General features: G+C 50.3%; 1 protein-coding gene across 1 annotated transcript in view; it reads right to left on the bottom strand.

The window, feature by feature from the left end:
- Window positions 1–20,253, bottom strand: part of PLAA (phospholipase A2 activating protein) — an 801,260-nt gene that overhangs the window by 416,618 nt on the left and 364,389 nt on the right. Inside the window, exon 7 of the mRNA XM_069630922.1 lies at window positions 20,084–20,253. Within this exon, the coding sequence (XP_069487023.1) occupies window positions 20,084–20,253 (170 nt within the window). The remainder of the gene's footprint in view (window positions 1–20,083) is intronic.

Raw genomic sequence — 20,253 nt, 5'->3', positions numbered from 1 at the left:
AGCGCTCAGATTGTCGGCAGGAGTGCCAGCCACCTGCGTGTCAGGTCAGGAGAAGCGATCCACTCCCGCTGGGGCCCCAGATCAGCACGCCGCTCCGCCTCTCATTCCCCTCAGCAGAGCGGTGGGAAGTTCCATATTACGCACCTCAGTTAAAGTTAAGGTCCTGCCGGGGGGACACCAGCCCTTTCCCCTCCACCCAGCACCGCTGACGGGTCGAGAACCTGCCTCATCAACCAGCTCGCTCGGATGCCTCTGCAGCTTGGCAAACAGAAAGGGTCTCTAGCGTTCGCCCACATTGGCACGCGCCGCCATCTTCCACCAGGGCTGCGCCGTATCGCTTTCACGGGAGATACCTCCGGATTCAGGGCCCACAGCCCCCCAATCTTGAGTTTGCTGTCGCTCCTTCTCCCGGACCCCGGAAGGCAAATCGGGCGAGAAGTCTTGATTTAAATCATCAGCAACTATTGATTTGGGCACCGTGTCGCGGAGCTCATGGCGAACACAGCCGCAGGGTGTGCCGCCTAGCCACGCCCCCCGATCTCAACTCTCTTTTAACAGACTTAACAGCTTGTGACCCTACAAGTGATTTTCTACAAACTCTCTAACTTTGTGGAAGACTTATCTAAGAAGTGCAACGATCCATAGACTGTCCCAATTGACTTTGGCTGTCCTGGCTCCCTGGAAAATTTCTAGTCCATTGACTTTGATACCGTGTGTCCCTCATAGGGGGTAGCTTAGTCTATACTCTTACTGCTGGGAAAGGCGCATCTATATTTCATTGGAAGATTTAGTTGCCCTCACATATACTGAGAAACTGTTAACCTTTTTCCTTCCCTAACCTTTGCTTTCTGCAACCTCAGAATCTGCAAAGTATAACCAGTGGGACATAAATGCCAATACTGTCCTTGTGATTGAAGTCACCTCAGGCTGTAGGATGTGTGTAAAGATTATCCACCAACTAGTTTTGATCCTGAAAAGTATTTTTAAAGTATATTTTCATTGTTACACAAATTGCCTTTTTAAAGAATGCTTATTTAAAATTGGATGTTAAATAAATAACAATTTATAACTGAAACTTTGAGTGCAAGTGTTGCTTGGCTACTTCCATTTATGGATTTCTTTTGTACAGCTATACAGCTCACATTTACCCCTCACACTTTACAAGTTACATTTCACACTTCCAACTTGTGTGGTACAGACCTATACCAAGCGGATAAGTGTGGTGTAGTCTCACAGTGTGACTGCATCAATTCTTACCCAAAATCTTCCACATATTTCAGAGCAAGTGTGGGTGTCGCCATATATTTCACCTCCCAATCTGCCTCCGTTCGGATCCGGTCTAACGCAGCTTTGAGTGAGGCCAGTGACTCTGAATTATCCAAGTATCCCAGTTGTTGCTCAAGATGTTTCAGCTCGATCTCTAGATCATGTAACTGCCATTTAATGCCCTTAAGCACACCACTTTCAAGTGCAATGGCCCCTCAAGTATACTTTACATGTTGATCAAATAGTCGCTATTCGAGGTACAGACCCATTATTCCACTCATAAAATGTTGTGATCACCTTCAGAAATTGGTTCCATGTGTTAATATTGCTGCAAAAATATCGCCATACAAAAATATCGCCATATTTTTGCAGCGATATTAAGCCATGGAATCTGCGGGGGAGACCCTTGCAAACCCCGGTCCCATTTACCCCATACATTTCCCCCACCAATAATATCACCTATGGCCTTACCCCACAACCATATATATGGCGATATTATTCGTGGGGATAATATTACATGATGTCCAGAAATTCCCCCTCAGAACACTACATCCTGCAGCGCCTGATCCTTAAATTGCCAAAACGGTCTCACAAGTGAACCCGGGTCCAAAGCAATAGTCCATTTCACTGGGGAATGGTCCGAGAGCATTCTGAGGAGGAGTGTGCATTCCTTGGTCAAGCGTACTATCGCAGGTCCCGCCAAAACAATCAATTTGAGAACACATTGTGAACCGATGAGTAATATGAGAATTCCCTATCCTCGGGGTGTAATGTATGACACATGTATACCAGCCCTAATTAATCCATACTTTTCCCAGTCACAGGCCGCCTGAGAGAGGGGCTTGAACCGCTATTGGACCCATCTTTAGACAAATCCAAGATCGTATTAAAGTCACCCGCCCAAATAAGGTGGGTATGCACATATGACATGTAATCCAACAGGGTTTCGTAAAACGTTGGACTAATCTTCATTTGGCCAGTACATATTAACAATTGTTATAGTTCTATGGGAAATAATGCCAGATACAAGCACAAACCTACCCTCCGGTTCCACCGCCTGTTGCAAAACACGGAACCATAGTGATTTATGAATAAGAGTAACTACCCTCTGGGATTATAAAGAAAATTATGTATAGAACCCAGCAGTTCCCCAAGCTTTAGCCAACTCATCAGCAGCCCCAACTAGGCGAGTTTCTTCAAGTAGAACAATTTTGGCCCCCTGTCTCAGAACTTTAAGCACTTTACGCGAGTTGTTCAGGACCCTCACATTCCATCTTATTATATCGCAAACCTCCATAGGCTGTACGTTAGGACTGGTCATAGAAGAGAACCATATTGCAACCTGCCGAACTCCACAGCAGACTCTGTGACCATATGTGCACTCTGTCAAGATGCAAACCAACTTTTAATTTTAAACCCAACTTCCCACCACTTCTCTTCAACCACCGCCACTGCCAAACTCCAAACCGCAGTGAACACTCCCCTCCCACAAGAAAAACCCCACCCATCACAACGACTTGGTTACCCAACCCGGGTACGTCAGACTCAACAACCAGGCCGCTGAAGAATACCAGAAGGAGGCCATCAACCATTGTTAACATAATGCAAATGGACTGTGATGTTACATTCCTAACTGTAGTAGTAGAAGACAACAAAGAAAAACAACCACTGACAGCAATAGACAGACATCCAAAAACGTTTGGCAGACTACGACTGCCCTTATCTCTGGGAATACTGAGTGCTCATGACCCGGCTGGTACGCAAAAGTCTCTGCACCTCGGACGGGTCAGAGAAGAAATGGGTCTTGTTATTATGGATGTATTTTGTTCCTGCTTAACGGTTTCTGTGTGATTGACACATCCTTCTTTCCTTTAGTCATCAAGAGGTCATCTTCCCCTCTTCCAGGTTAAAACCAGCTTCACAACACTCTTTCTAAAATTGCGCTTCTCTTATACATGAGCCATAAGATTCTCTTTATATTCTACATTTTTACACATCTGAATCCACTCTCTAGGCGTTTCATGTGGCCTTTTTGTCCCTTAATCTTTAGGATTCTCCGGTTTCTCTCACTCCCCTCATTCACTTCACGTTCCAAGTTATATTTTTATTAATGCGGGTTGAGACTGTAGTAATGTTAAAGGGTGCTATATAAATGACTACAATTACAACTTGACTGATACAAGTATGATCTCTTGCTTCCCAACTTATAATTTCATTAACTTGATTGCGATGACTAGGATTAGTCCCAAAATGGTCTACCCATTACCTCCTGGGTCTCCAGTTTTCCCCGTTACCTATTCTTCGTAGGGATAACGTCATTAATGGGGTCTGTCTGAGTATGCTGTGCTTACTGTCTGCACAGCTTCCTGGCCTCCTTTAATGTTGCTCCCTCTATACTCTCGACAAGCCTCAGTCAGATTCTTCAGATGTCGGGACGTTCTGCGGTTTACACACCAGAGAGGTTTCAGCATCGTTTCGGGGACCACCATGGGATCTCTGTGGTCATGCCACCACTCTCTGCCTCTCTCTCGGTCTCTGGTTCACAGTGCGTCCAGTGTTCTGCTTGCGGGCTGCCAGCAGTTTTTAAACTTGCAGATTTTCGCCGTCTCAGAATCTCCTTTCTCAGGTACTGCATCACAAGGGGACTTTCCTGGCTGACATTTACGTCTCTCTCCACTTGTTGCAGCCTCTCTTACCAGGTCAGCTTCTTCATCTCAGTTTAATGGCACTTTACATTTAAAGCAGCATGCAAACAGAAACAAATGGCTGTTCTTTCTGCATACATGTCTTGGTATGATGTTTTCAAGGGTTTTAAAAAGGGAACTCCGTTTGGGAGTTCCTCAAAGGAACAGGAGTCTTTTTTTTAAATTTATTTTTATTTTAACCAAACAAAACAACAAACAATACAACTTTTCAGGACGTACATAGTCAACATCAAATTGTCACATTATCCATTATCATTCTCCGTCCTCCCCCTTCCCACCCACCAAACTTGAGCCGGTTCATCCGTGGCATCTACAGGAGCATTTTCGGGTATCGCAGTGCTTATGGTCTCATCTGGGTTTCCTGTCTCGTCATTACCCTGGTGGGGGTTTGCCATAGAGGACACTAATTGTCGCCAGGCCATCAGGGGCCCTACTTCCTCTTCTCCCCCTCTGGTAACCGCTTAAAACCATACTGCGGATTCCGCTTCCGCCCATTTTAGGAGGTCCGCCCACCATATCTCTACTCTGGGTGTGTGGGCTGCCTTATTGCGATCCTACGCTTAGCCAGGATATAAGCCAAGTCCTTCATCTTGCTTATGTGCTTTAGATTGCGTGGCCTGGGAAAAATCCCGAGCATGCATGCCCAAGCCGATTCCACATCCAGCACCACTCCCCCACCGGCCATTTTAGTTTTCACTTCCTCCCAGAATCTATGCACCTCGGGGCAAGCCTAAAACATATGCAGCAGCCCTGCTTCTACCTCCCCACATCTAGGGCATTTCTGTGTGGTCGAGCCTCCAAACCTTGCCATTTTCCCGGGAGTCAGGTAAGCTCTGAGTGACACATCTGAATCTGCTGGAATCTCGCATTTCGGGACACCTTTTTATGGTACCTTTGAGCTCTCTCCCACTGCCCCTCTGTCATGGGTCCTCCCACTTCTTCCTCCCAATCTTGCCTCAGCTGTAACAGCTCCCTCCCTGCCTTTGCTCTCAGGAGCTCATAGATCCTGGATATTTTGTGCCCGCCTTCTGAAACATCATTTCCAGGGCGGCATCTGGGTCCTCCGCTTGCACCGTCTCAGGCCATCTCTCCATCACCCGTTTCATGAGCCTGGCGTAGGTTATATATTGGCCTACATGCACCCCTGTCTCATCCTGCAACCCTTGAAGTTCCAATGCCTCCCCTTCCTGCCATATATCCCCGAGGGTGGCTAGGCCCACCGACTCCCAGTATCAACGTACCACCTCCAGAGAGTCGTTCCCGCACAGTGCCACCAGCAGGGTCTGCTGAGAGAGCGGGTCCGGGTCACCCAACGTTCTCCACGTTCTGCGCCAGACCTCCCAGCCCAGCCTCAATAAACCCCCTCTTCCTGCCATTTTACTCTTTTGTAGCCACACTACCTCTCTCAAGAAGTATGGAGCCGAGTCGTCACGCAGAAGCCTAGCCTCTGCCGAGTCCTCCACCGACAACCACCTGGCCACAAACAGCAGCTGCCCCGCCAGATAATAAAGTTCAAAGTTCGGCAGGCCTATGCCCACCCCCCGTCACACGAGTCCTGAAGTTTCCACAGAGCCACCCTGTTCCTGGAGCTACCCCATATGAAGCCCCTGCACATACTATGGAGTTGCACGAAAAAGCTCCTGGGAATCAGATATGGGTCATTCACAAAAAAATGCAAGAGTCTGGGCAGGACCACCATCTTGAGCAGGGCTGCTCTCCCATTCATAGATAGGGGTAATCTAGACCAGAACGCCATGCTATTCTGAACCCCCTCAATTGCTTTCTCGGTATTATGTTTGTGCTCCGTCACGATGTTATGATAAATATTCACTCCCAGATACCTAAAAGACAGTCTGCCATGGTATTGGCAGGATAGGCAGACTCTGCGATGGGACGCCCCTATACCTACCCAAGGGGAACAAGCTAGACTTCCCAGGGTTCACCGATATGCCCAAGAGGGTGGCATATCGGTCAATCACCTCCAACACATACTGTAGGTTCTCCTCCGGGTAGCGCAAATAGAGGAGCATGTCATCGGCATACAGCGATACCAGGTGTGTACCACTTATCGTGCGGATCCCCACCGCCCCGTATTGTTGTCGCAGGCATATTGCCAACGGCTCTAGCGCCAGAATATATAACATGGGTGACCAGGGGCATCCTTGTCTGGTCCCCCTGCTGAGTTGCCATTTCTCTGAGATTATGAATCCTGTTTTAATCCTTGCTATCGGGGTGCTATACAACATCTGGACCCACCAGATATATCCAGGCCCCATTCCGTATCCCTTCAGGGTCGCTTTCAACCATGGCCACCGCACTGAATCAAAGGCTTTGACCGCGTCTAGCGACACGATAGCCAACTCACCTGTGTCTCCCTCTGTATAATCAATGATATGGTGTAGCCTCCTATGGTTATCCATAATGTTCCTGCCAGGGACATAGCCCGTCTGATCTGGGTGTATCAGCTTACCAATCACCCTCTTCAACCTGTTGGCCAGCACTGCAGTAAGTATTTTACTGTCCTGATTGAGCATGGACAGGGGTCTATAAGACCCACACTCCGCGGCAGGCTTGCTGGCATGGACAGGGGTCTATAAGACCCACACTCCGCGGCAGGCTTGCCTAGTTTCAGGAGTGGGATAATCATTGCCTCGCGGAGGGCCAATGGCAGTTCCCCCCCGCTCATAGGCTTCATTAAACATGGCGAGCAACGGCTGTAGCAGCTCCTGCTTATATGTTTTGTAAAACTCGCTAGGCAACCCTTCTGTCCCGGGTGCCATACACGTGGGCAGATGTTGGATCACCATCTCCAGCTCATCCGAGGTGACGGGGGCGTCCAAATCCTCACGTTCTAGGTCATCCAGGGTGGGCAGCTCTATATCCTCTAATGTGTCCAGTATATCTTGACTCATGTCCTCCCCTGTGTCTGCATACAGATGTCTATAATACTTGAGGAACTCCTCGTTAACCCCCTCCTGGGTATTGTGGATATGACCTTCCTCATCCCTGATCTCACTGATCACCGAGCGAGGGGTCTCCCTCTTGTTCAGCCAGGCCGCCAATCTGCCTGGCTTATCTCCCTCTGCATGTAGTCTCTCTGTGTATTTCGCAGCAGGTTAACTGTAAATCTTATCTTGGCGCTGTTCTCCTGGGTGGCCGCCTCGTCCCTTGTGAGGTCCTCTAGCTCTCTGTTTTCTGAAGTTCCCTTTCAATACCCCCCTGGAGCCCCTTAGATTTCGATATAGCTACTCCACGCACCACCACCTTAAATGCCTCCCATACTGTACCCACGGAGCGTACACTGCCCATGTTTATTTCAAAATATTCCTCAATGGCCTCCCTCAGATCCTCCCGAAACCCCTCATCTTGTAGTGCCTCAGTCCTAAGTCTCCATGTCAGGATCCGCGCTCTGGGGGGGTTGATGTCGCCACTCTACGACCAAAGGCGAGTGGTCAGATAGTACTCTGGCCTTATATTCCGCTCCCACCATTTCTCCCGCTATCCCGGCAGCTACAAACACATAATCCAACCTTGTGTGCAAGTCATGTGGCGCCGCATAGTGCGAATATTGTCTATCCATTGGATGCAGCCTTCTCCACACATCCTCTAGGCCTAAGTCGTTCATCTTGCCGTAAAGGGACCTAAAATAAGCCACCGTGTCGTGGTTAGGAGAGTACAGATTTATAATATGCACCTCCCTGTTCTCCAGGAGTCCCGTCACCACCACCATTCTGCCCTCTGGGTCTATTGTTGAATTGAGCGCCTGAAACGGCACATGCGGCGCCACCCATGTGATTACCCCTCTTGCACACGCCGAATACGTGGCCCCCGTGACATTACCCCTCCATTTCCTCTTGACCACCTCCAATTTCTCCTTCGTGAGATGGGTCTCTTGTAGCAAGGCTATGTCAATACGCATCCTTTTCAGATACATCATTACTTTATTACGTTTTAAATAACTATTGAGGCCCTGTACGTTCCAGGACACCATTCTGGGATTACCCGATGCCATCTACTCGATATACTCTCTGTCCACCTCCGCCTTCGATGCATCCCTTGATAGCCCGAGTTCCGACTCTACCCTTTCCCCCCCTCAAAAGTCCCCCCCCCTCCTTTGTTCCCCAACTCCTCCCCACTGCACACAACCCAACCCATCCGCCCGCCCTACCCTGCCCCGCCAAGTGCTCAGCTCCATCTCTGGATCTCAGGCCCACCCGGGTCTGGTCCTGTCTAGTGTCCGAGGGCTAGGACCCCGCTGGGCATCACCGATCTAACAGTGACCTAACTAAATATACTACTAGTGGGTTCAAGGGATGTCTCACAGGAGCTCCTACTCCTCTATCTAAAGATTGGTGCGTCCATCGGGACCTGCCAACTAATACTGCAACGCACTCCCCACAAACATAGTTTAACTCTGTATTCAAGTCCCAATGTCTTAGCCAAGTCACCCTGGGTGACACAGCGGCATGCTACTCATCTTCCGCAGCTCCCGTCTGGATATCCGGTTCTTGAGGTCGGCCCTGCACATCCAGCCAATCCATCGCATCCGCCGACGTCTCGAAAAACAGTGATTTGTTCTTATAGAACACTTTCAGCTTGGCTGGGTAGAGCAACATATAACGGTGGCCTGCTTCTCTCAGTCTCCTCTTCACCGACCCAAAGTTCATCCTGCTGCGCTGTACCTGCAACATGTTGTCCGGGTACGCCGTGATCTTTGCTGACCCTCTTTCAATCGTTCCTCCCCTCCAGAAGAATTCCAGTATCTTCTTATGATCTCGGTAGTTCAGGATCTTTGCAATCAGCGGTCTCGGGGGGGTTCCCGGGGGCGGCCTCCTTGTCAGGGCCCTATGCGCTCTCTCAACCGCGAACCCCTGGGTCAGCGCCCCACCTGTTAACTCCTGCAGGAGCATAGTTTCCACATATTCAGTGGGGTTAGGCCCTTCCATTCCTTCCGGCAAGCCAACTATACGAATGCTGTTGCGTCTGGCACGCCCCTCCGCCTGCTCAGCTCTGTCCTCCAGGTTGCCCACCCGCTGCACAAGGGCATGGAGCTCCGCGCTGTGTGCGGCACACGCTGCCGTGTTCGGGGCCACCTCCTTCTCTAAGGCCCCAGTGCGCTCTGCGATCGTTCGCACATCTTGTCTCAGCAGGTTCACTTCCTCCTGGACCGCTCCAATCTTGAGGTCCAGGCCCTCCTTCAGCTCTTGCATTGCCAAGCCCAGTTTAGTCTCCCATGCCACCTTTAAGTCCGCAATCACCGCCAGCACTTCCTGAATCGTGCCCGGCATCTCCGCCACTGTCGTGGGAGTCTCTTTGCTCTTGCCCCCCTCAGCCCCTGGGTGCGACTTGGCATAGGCCTCCATCGTGGGCCGTTTGATCCTGGGTCTAACAACTTTACTGGACATCCTGCTATGTCGGCCGGGCGTAAGCCAGCCGCGCCTTCACATGCACCAATGTCCTCGTGGCACCAAGACACTCTCAGTAGTCCATGCGATGCGTGTCCTTGTCGCTCGCCTCGCACCCAGAATGGGCCGTCTCCTCCCACGTGCTTGTGCCCTCTTGGTATCGTGGCTCCGGCTCCTTCTGAATCCTTCTGTGGTTAGCGCACTGGTGCGTACTCTGCCCCACTGCACCCCCTTATCTAGCGCCTCGTCGATCTCAAGGCCACCCAGGACACAATGCAGTACCAGATGTTGTGCACTCGTGCCCAGTTTCAGGGGGGTCATCTAAGATTGTTCGGGGGCTAGCTAATATCACAAATTAGCTTCGTAATAGAGACCCATCAACGTCAGGCCTAGATCCCCCTGCTCAGTGTGATTGGTCTCTACGGGGGCCACCCGGCGCTGTGTTGTCCCTTATCTCCCGTGTTTCCAGGAGGTGATCCCCCGGGTCGTGCTTGGTCCTCTGTTTCCAGCACTTCTCCCAGGTCCGGCTACCGTCGTCCTCACAGGCAGCCCTGCCTACAGATGTTCAGGGCGTGTGGAGCGTTCACTCAGTCTACAGGCAGGATCTGTCTCGTGCCCTGTATGTCTGGAGTCTGATCCGCAGCGTTCTGAAGTGCTGCTGTGTCCGCTCGATCACTCCCGCTAGAACCAGGGTCTCTCGTTACTTTGTTGCCAGCTCACAAGCACGCCCTGTGCTCCAAGCGCAACATTAGTTTGATCCTCCCCAGGGTGCGCTGCTACTATGTAGCCGGCTTGCGTTCCAGCGACGTCCGATCCGACCACCTCGCTGGCCCATCGCCACCCCCCAGTTCGTCCGCGGGCCTTTTCCGTTGTTGTCTGTGGATGCGCTAGCTCCAGGTGCGCACTGCCACGGGTGTGCGCTGTCTCCAGCTCGCAATACAGAAGCAGTCAGGGCAGCACGGTGCTCCTCCTCCGCCTTCCAGCGCCACGGCCCCTCCGGGTCTACAGCTGATAAAGGATCTTGAGATCCGATGCGGGTGCCGTCTGGGTCCCTAGTATGCCATCAGTGCGGCGCACTCGCGATCTTCAGTATTCCCTTTGTTCCCGCCGCCATTCGCTCGCCGGTCCGGGTCTCGCTGCGAGCAGATATATATATCTCTACATCCGTGCTTCACTCACGCACCAGAAATTCAGCGAGTGCAGCTGCCATATTCATAAGCAAGGATGTGGATTATCCAAGCTGACAGGTGTCCATACACGCACTTTGTTCGCCAGGATCGTTGCAGGATCGAAGGAGCTCCTCTAGAGCACGTCCCCTTACGTGGCCATCCAAGCAACGCCCTCAGGAACATGAGTCCTTGTCCCCAGAGGGAGAGGCTCTCCCGGCGAGGTTCCACTTGCCTCGTCCCCTAGGGAAGGTATTGCGATGCAGGCTCACCTCCCAAGCCTCATGGGGGTTTGGAAGGCTCCCCCTTCGGTAGAAGCAACAAATTCCCACTATCCGTCACAAAATCCATTGGTTTTTTATATGTGAATATATAGGAAATTTGCTGCATTATCTTTCACTGTATTATATTGTTCATTCTACTTTTACTGTCTTGGCAAATCTCTATGATGTGAGCGCAATTCAAATTCATGTTTTATCTGCCTTTCTAGAGTTCCAGTTAAACGTTCACAGAATCAAGTTTTGTGTTGATATAATGCTGACATCAAATAATCAACAAATCCCAAAGTATAATCCTGTTTCTTTCGTTTGGTTTGCATGTAACTTAAGGGAAACACTGCGTACACACACTACCGGATGTTCTTCCAGAGCACTCACCAGAAGACACGTGACAAATCTCCCTAGTGGGGAGACCGGAACGACCTTCATTCCCAGTGGAGTTGTAGATCTCCCATATTGAAAAGCCCAAACCCTTATCAACCTATCTTCACACTTTTTATTTAGATAACACTGTTTTCTGTTGCAGGTCCCTACATGGGTTTATCACAACCACTTTCACGCCATTAAAAAGTTGAACCGTCTCCCTCGTGTCACATTTTGTTGGCTTATTAGAAAGATAAACTGCATAACGCTTACTAGACCCCAATATTAGCCTCCCACACACAAGTCGGGTCATTTTCAGCTATTGAAGACAGAGGTTTGGGGTCTAATGAGCACTATAAATCAGCCATTGTTTTGGTGATTAGGACAGTCTTCCAGATTAGAGACAGTGGGCCTCATTACAACCTGCCAGTCCGGGACCGTGCAAAATCCGTGACGGCGGTAAAAACGTTTCCGTGTCCGCAAGGTTGCGGAAAAACCGTCCGATTACACGCTGTCGGTCGCGCGCACCACACGGACTCGGAAACGTTGTTACCGCCGTCACGGAAAACCCCACGGAAATGGAAATAACGAAGCCACAAGTGGCGCTAAACCCGTTTCCGCCTCCGCCACCACGGACACAGAACCGGAAATACCATGATCGCCAAAACAGGAAACAGAGAGGCGGCCATCATATAAAAGCACAATCCATTGCCATCCAGAGCCAGCACAAGCACAATCCTAACTCTGAGAAGCCAAAAGGGACCACCAGCATGTCTGCCAGGATTCCTGCTCAGAGGCAGCGCAAACAGCGCTTCAGCGAGGCGGAGCTAACCGTCTTGGTGGAGCACATTGTGGACAATGCTGAGATGCTGTTCAGCGCCGACCAACGGCGTGCCACACAGCAGCGGAGGAAGGAGGTGTGGGCCGAAGCTGCACGCAAGTGCACCGCCGTGGGCGTGGCAGTGAGGAGCGTGAAGGACTGCCACAAGCGTTGGGACGACCTGAGGCTGAGGGTACGCAACCTCATTTCCACGCACCGCCAACGCAGCAGTGGGACAGGCGGAGGACCCCCTTCCCCACTGAGGCTGCAAGCATGGGAGGAGCGTTGCAGCAGCGTCCTCCACCTAGAGGGAATCCATGGGATCGGGCAGGCTGAGGCAGGAGTGAGCCCACCTGCAGATGCCGGTAAGTGCCCAAACATGAATGCCACATGTAAATATGCAGTTGTGAGTAATGTGCCAAAGGACCCATTAACAACCCCCCCCCCCCACAGGCAGTGCATGTGTGGGCCAAAGGACCCATTAACAACCCCCCCCCCCAGGCAGTGCATGTGTGGGCCAAAGGACCCATTAACAACCCCCCACCCAGGCAGTGCTGCATGTGTGGGCCAAAGGACCCATTAACAACCCCCCCCCCCCCCCAGGCAGTGCATGTGTGGGCCAAAGGACCCATTAACAACCCCCCCCCCCCAGGCAGTGCATGTGTGGGCCAAAGGACCCATTAACAACCCCCCCCCACCCAGGCAGTGCATGTGTGGGCCAAAGGACCCATTAACAACCCCCCCCCAGGCAGTGCATGTGTGGGCCAAAGGACCCATCATGATCCGTATGGCAACCAATATCACTGAATGCAGACACCAGCAATCAGATGCATGTGACTAACACTATTCAATGTACAATCTTAATGACGCATGTGATGCACCCATCTGCCACCACAACAACACTAATTGCATGCCCTTTGTGTCCCCACAGCCGTTTCAAGTGACAGTGATACTGCACAACAGGCCAGCCAATCTGCATCGGCAAGTACACTAGCCACCGCCACCACACAGGAGGATGCTGCCGGCAGTTCTGCACCTCTGGCCACATTACCAGCCACTACAGATGTGCGGCACACCACCACCACCGACATCCCCACCGTCTCCACACTGGCTGAGTCTAGACAGGTGCCACGGGAACCTATCATGGACACCCAACACAACACCGAAGGCAGCAGCACTGCAGAGGGGGCGGCCTGCAGTGATAACAGTGCCCCGCAAGAGCACTCGGAAACGGGGCCACAGGGGGAGATGCCCACATTGGAAGACCTGGGCTCCTTTCATGAGCTGGGGTTCAGCCCCACTTCACTGGGGAGTCCCATGAGGTCGCCCACCCCATCCATGGCCGAACTGAATGCCCGCATGCAGCGGATGGAGGACCAGCAGGCTACCCTCACCCAGCTGGTGGAGAGGCAGCTAGAGGAATCCAGGCTGCAGAGGGAGAGCTACAGCGCCTCAGTGCGTCGCCTGTCGAGGTCCATTGGACGCTTTGCGAGCACCATAGTGACCCTTGCACGCCATGTGCGGGAGGGCAACGACCACACCTCCAGGCTTGTAGAGGCCATGTTGGTTGGCCAACAGGCAAATCTGGCACGGATGCCCTCAATCCCAGATTCTGGCCCATCAAACACTACCACCCCATCCAGCTCCACTACTGCCAGTCCAAGGAGGCGCTCGAGTAGGCTAACGGGTCCTTCGGGCAAGGTTGCACAGGCACAGAAGCGCACGCGGAAGTGATGGCATGTGTGTGGGGCAGTGCAGGACACATGTGGACTACAAGGGTGTGAGAGGGGTGGCACGTTTGGGTGGTGGGGTAGGTAGTTTTGGGGATTTGGACAATGGGCTCTGGGTGGGGGTGGGCACGTTTGGGTGGTGGGGTAGGTAGTTTTGGGGGTTTGGACAATGGGCTCTGGGTGGGGGTGGGCACGTTTGGGTGTGGGGTAGGTAGTTTTGGGGGTTTGGACAATGGGCTCTGGGTGGGGGTGGGCACGTTTGGGTGGTGGGGTAGGTAGTTTTGGGGGTTTGGACAATGGGCTCTGGGTGGGGGTGGGCACGTTTGGGTGGTGGGTGGCCCCGGGTGTACAGCTTCCCTAACCAATGCACCTTCTTCCCTGTTGTTATCACATCAATACATCACCATTTCAAATCAAGACATACATGTGTGGACATTGATCATTTATTTTGCAGTGCAACTATTAATTCATTGTCGTCACCATGTTTGTGCATTTCTGTGAATGTGCTGTGACTCAAAAGTAAATGCGAATCAGGGCATCCCGTGCTCTCTGGCCATCATGTGGACCCCCAGGGGGAGGCGGTGCCATCCCATCCCCATCTCCATCCCCATCCCCATCCCCATCTCCATCCCCATCTTCCTCATCTGCGTCTGGTGGCATTGGGATGTTCCTGCGCAGGCATATATTGTGCAGCATGGCACATACGAGCGTGATTTTGCCCGTCTTCACTGGGCTGTACAGCAGTGATCCGCCAGATCTGCTCAGACAGCGGAAACGGGCCTTCAGCAGCCCAAATGTCCTCTCAATCATTCCACGTGTGCGGATATGTGCCCTATTGTATGCCTCTTCATGCCTGTTCCTTGGTCTCCGTACAGGTGTCATCATCCATGGCGTGAGTGCATATCCCGCATCACCTACATGGGATGTAGATGGGGGAACATGTCAGTGTTTGTGGCATCATGTCCTCATCTGCTGCTGTGCATTCTTGTATCATCATTCATTCATGCATATGTACCATGCAGTGTCTGGAGGTATGTTTCGGCCATCACGAGGTATGTCGCTGACTGCATATGGGCCTACACATTAACTTGCATGTTTACTGTGCCCTGCGGGTGAAATTTGATTGTGTGCATGTCATGGTGCAGTGCTGTCCACACATGGCAGAGTGACTCCACTGTACGGAAGTAGTAAATACACGTCGTCTCATTTACACGCCTCCCGTGCTTTTTGGGGCAGTGTTTCAATTGAGGGTGGGTGTCTGCAGTGGCACAGGGTTAATGGGACAGTGACGGGATTGGCTGTGGCAGCGTGTGCACGGGCACATTGTGGTGCCCTGTCATGTCTTCCTTCATGATGTTTGGCATCCGCTGTGTATTTGGTAGATGGAATGTGCGGTCACAGCGGCACACTCACAATGCTCATTGGCCTGGACACACACACACCACTCCGACAGGGTTGTAGCATCGTCAGCTGTACTCACCCAATAGCCATGTGCTTTGTCCGGCATAGCGTTCCATGTACCGTGGCAACGTGGAATTCCGCAGTACCATTGAGTCATGTGATGAGCCTGGGAAACGTGCACAGCAGTGTGTAATCAGTTGCATGGCATCACAAACCATCTGGACATTCAAAGAGTGATACTGTTTCCTATTGCGGAACACCGCCTCAATTGCATGTGGTACTGTCAGCTCGACGTGGGTGCAGTCAACTGCGCCTATGCAATTTGGCATGCCTGCTATGGCATGGAAGGCCAACTTGGTGGCAATGACCTCGGGGAGGGTGCGGGGTAGGGCTATGTGTTCCGACACATGGCGCAACAGGGCATCCAGTACCTGTACCAGGATTTTTGAGAAACACGGTTGTGATATGCCGTGCAGCTCACCAACCGTGTGTTGATAGGTGCCAGTGCCAAGGAAATGCAGAACTGAGACAACCTTCAAGAGGGGGGGGGGGGGTGGCGGTGGGGGTGTCAATTAGGCTGCTGATGTTGTCCTCAATCATGGCAGTGATGTGCAGGATAGTTGCACGGTCCAGCCGGTATAGGGTGTGGATCTGTCCTGGGGTGAGGTTCCAGGGTGAGGCCCTGATGCGTGGTATTGGTGGCTGGCGGCGGGGTCGGGCTGGCTGGGCAATGGGGTTTGCAATAGCTGCAGGGTTGGCTGGTTGCCGCCTGCGCCTCCTCCGCCTACGCCTCCTCCTCTGCGCCATTACTGCCACCATGTGCAGTACTGCCTGTTGGTTGAGTAGGCCCAGTCCCAGTGCTACTAGACCTGCTGCCTGCATGGTTCTGTGTTGTGTTGGGCTGGGTGTGGCCCTTTTGTAGGCTCCCAGTGGCCTGCTAGGTCCAGCTGGGCTGATTTGGTGCACCTGTGCCCTGATTCAGTTCAGCAGGCAGTGTATAACGCCATGTTCGCGGTGGCGGCGGTTCCGCCACCGTGATCACGGTATTTCCGCCATTTTTTTCCCGGTATTTCCGTGTCCGCGCTAGTTGTGATGCTCACGGTGTTTAGTGTTGCCGGTAACGGAGGGGTTTCCGTGCAGACGGACTTAAGGGGAACCCTATTTCCGCGGTGGCGGTTTAGGGTGGTGCTATTACCGGGGCCGCGGGTCATGATTGCGCGGACATGGAAACGGTGCCGGTATGGTTTTACCGGCAGTGTTAATTCCGGACCGGAGTACTTGTAATGAGGCCCAGTGTCTCGTTTTGCTTCGGTCAAGAAGGATGCATTAAGGTATAAACCACTTCTCAAGTCTATGATACACGTTTGCCAGACATCAACTCATGTCAAGCTTTGCCCAAAGCGAAGCTCCGATTTTTTTTACCATCAATATATTAGGGTTTCAGTGCAGTGACTTGTTCCATAGCTTTTCTGGTTGCAAGATCTTTTACATCAATATTTGTTTTGGGATTTAATCGGTCTGTTTTTCAGTGAAAAGAGAAATGGAGTAACTAAGAAAATGGCAGAAACTCTTCACCATGCAAATTGCAAGATTATACACGGGCAACTAAGCAATAACCCACATCATGAATGTTTCTGATGCTCCAAGCTGTTACCATCACCCATTCAAGTTTTACTTTGGGATTTTATTCATATGTAGGCCGAAATAACCATATATTGTGGTTGGCCCACCAAGTGTTGTAGCCCCATGCCTGGCATTCCTAACCCTCTATGCTTATATGACCGTCACAGAAAATGCAGCAACATGGTGCTGCGACAAGCATCAGTTATAACCTAGGTTTGGCGATCCACAGAAACCTGAGAGCGAAGCCAGGCAAACCTTGCCATATCTCTTCTCCCATAATCTGATCCCGGATATTGTTTGGGAACCTCGAAAATAGATTTTTTTTTTTTTTTTAAAAAGGAGCGTCTCTCATACTACTGCTCTAAAGTTGCATGCAATCTTTAAAAGGACCTCCTGCCCAACAGTAAAAGCCTTCTGGTTGCAGTGCATCACCACTATACAACACATTACCCAGGTGACGATCCCCATGGAACCAGAAACTGTTCTGCTTGGCGCCCCAACCCCAGGGGTTTACCCAAGATCCGGAAAAACCGCGAAGCTTCTGACACAGCTATTATTGGCCAGGAAAAATCACAATAGCCCGCACCTGGAAAACAGTCGAAGGCCCCCCCATAACTCTCTGGTGGACCAAGCTTTCGGGCATTTTGATCACAGAGAAAGTCACAGCAGCCAAAGCAGGCCTCCTACATCAATTTACGAACATATGGGAGCCATTCCTAGAAAAAGGACCTCCAATACTCCAGCTCCTACACTAATACACATTTACCTGAGAAACACGTAGCAGCTCCAAAGCAAACCCAAAAGCAGAAGAAATATGGAGACTCCACATGGGGGATTTAAGTTAACAGATGGAAGCTATTAACCTTTTAACTGCCATGGATTTTCCCTCAGTGCCAAGGCCTTTTTTGGGGATTTTGGTATTTCGCCATTCAATGCCTTCTAACGTTGTCCGTTTCATTAACCCCTTAAATGCTCGTCCTTGGCAACAGGGGGGTAATCCCAAGGACGAGATACCTCGCCCTTGGCACTTACGTTATTACAGAAAGTGAATGAGGCCAACATTTTAAACTTTAAAAAATAAGGAGAATTCTGGGTCCAAACGCTAATGGCAAGAAACTGTCTATGTACCCAGAATAAATTCACAAGCAACAAGTGCAGCCAGATTCGTTATCCGGCATGCTGATATCTGGAATGGTCCATTAACACGCACCAGTCATAGCCAACAATAGAAATATTCTGGATGAAGTGCCAGAAAAGAAAGCATTTGAGATTGTTGCATGCAGGTTAATAGAGCTGAAATCAATGATCCTTTGTTATGCAATTATTTTTCTCCAATTCCTGGCACTCTCCCATCCAGAATACATATATTCGGTTTGGTGCAATACGTTACCCAGCACCCTTTACTTCCTATTGTTGGGGAACCAAGCTTTTGCTGTCCTTCAATTTCTGAAAGCATAAATTCAACAGATGCACAAAAGACATTTCTTAAAAGACATTACCAAAATTAAAATCTTGCCTACATTGACATACAAAATGAATTATACCATTCACATTTCGGAGCACTAGCAAAGATACATGCAGCCCAGGTTTTGCACAAATCATTGTTCACCATACAACAATGGGCCTCATTACGACCCAGGCGGTAAGGGGTTAACAGCGCCGTAAAAGGTGGCGGCGCCGTTAACCCCTTGCCACCTAATTACGAGGTCCCTTTGCGGGTCGCTACCTTAACGGCTGGTTTTACAGCACTTAAGGATTGGACCCGCAAAGGGACCTTGGAGGTAATTACAGTACTGCAATTTGCGGTACCGTAACTACGGCCTTCCCCATTTCCATTGAGCCTAAGGGGGCAAAAATGGGAATGGGGAAGGGCAAATGGTGAATGGGGAATTACCGCCCCGCCAATCTTGGAATGGGGCGGTAATTCCGCCATTCACCATGGCGGAATCCGTAAAATACCGGCGGCAACCATGGCGCTACTAGCGCCATGGTTACCGCACGGGTCGTAATGAGGCCCAATTTCTACATTGTTTATCGGCAAATAAACCTTTATATCCTTGCACTATATGGCAAGGGGTAGGCTAGCATGCTGCCATTGGTTTCAGCACTACAGATTGAAACCTCTGGGTGCTTACAATTACACAATTTATAGACACGATGGAGTTGATTAGTGCTTCAATGCTACAGCTCAGAGGCCTAATGGGATGCAACGCTAACTGCCCTTCATTCCCTTGGTCCCACTGTACTGTGCCTCCTACAGCATCCTTTTTTCCAAATCCTCCTCTTATCCTTCCATACGGATACTTTCCTCAGCATCCTCCACCCCATCTTCTTTCCTCATACCATTTAAACTATACCTTCATTATTTTACAGTGTTCCACAGTCTCTTCTTTCCCTTCTCCCTAATCATCTTTCCCCCCTTCTACTTTACACTCTGTCCTCAGATTCTCTTTTTTTGCTGCCAGATGGTTTGTAGGTCTACAGGATATCTGAAAATTGAAGAAAATTGTAGCATTATAGTTTCAACTCTTTTTGTGGTCACACTCCGTTAAGGATTCATTGTTCATGTATGTAGATTAATTGCATCGATTCTTTTCAAAATCAAAAATGCATCTGTGTTTCTATGTGAGCACTATGGACACACTTGCGTGGACACCCCTTTGTTACACCATATTTCTAGAGATTGTCGCTTTACATGATAGAGAAGACATTCTTTGGATCTTAAGCGCAATACACAAAGCCTTCCAAACTCTGGAAGTTGGCCTAGCCTCCCGAGTAACCACCACATCACCATAAAGTGTCCATCAGAAATTCAGCTTAAAGATTCCCAAAAGTGTCTGCAAATTTGATTGTCGTAGATACTATCCCCAAAATGCATTTGTATAGAGAAAGGCCACAAGTGTTTGTACACCATGGGCAGGTCCGTGGTGACCGGGGGTTAGTGTGGTTCACAGTTATCAATTCAGCTATTTCCAATATAACTCCAATTTCCCCTTTAAAGTACCTTCTGGGGTTCATTGTTCATGTATGTAGATTAATTGCATTTGAAAGCCAAATAAATACACTTTCAATTATTGCCTGTGTTAATAGTCCCAGCCAAGTGGGAAACAAATTGAGAATTGAATCCTGGACTGCATACTTTGCCTTATAAGAGATTAACGCGCCTGTGAAGGTACTATGGAGAACTGCTCGACTGCCGATTGTTAAAACTGGAGTTTTTTTCTGCACATACAGTCACACAAGTGTCAACAAGCCACTTTCAGAGTGTAAGCAACACAATAAAAAAACACTCACTCAATTTAAGAAATGTGAATTTGATTTTATACCAGGTTCATCCAGGTGTTCTCTTCCAGGGAGTTCCTCTATATTAATGTCACCTATGTCCTCAGACTTAGGGTCAATGGTTGACTGAGAAAGCTCCAGCTCAAAATCTTTTATTTCCTGTGCTGTTGCCACTCGCTGCAAAGACTCTGTAAACACCCTGATAACTCCATCA

The sequence above is a fragment of the Ambystoma mexicanum genome, chromosome 6q (genome assembly GCF_040938575.1).
Source record: "Ambystoma mexicanum isolate Mex_15411 chromosome 6q, UKY_AmexF1_1, whole genome shotgun sequence".
NCBI classification, from domain to species: Eukaryota; Metazoa; Chordata; class Amphibia; order Caudata; family Ambystomatidae; genus Ambystoma; species Ambystoma mexicanum.
Note: the sequence above shows the minus strand (reverse complement) of the source record. Positions and strands in the feature narration are given on the sequence as shown.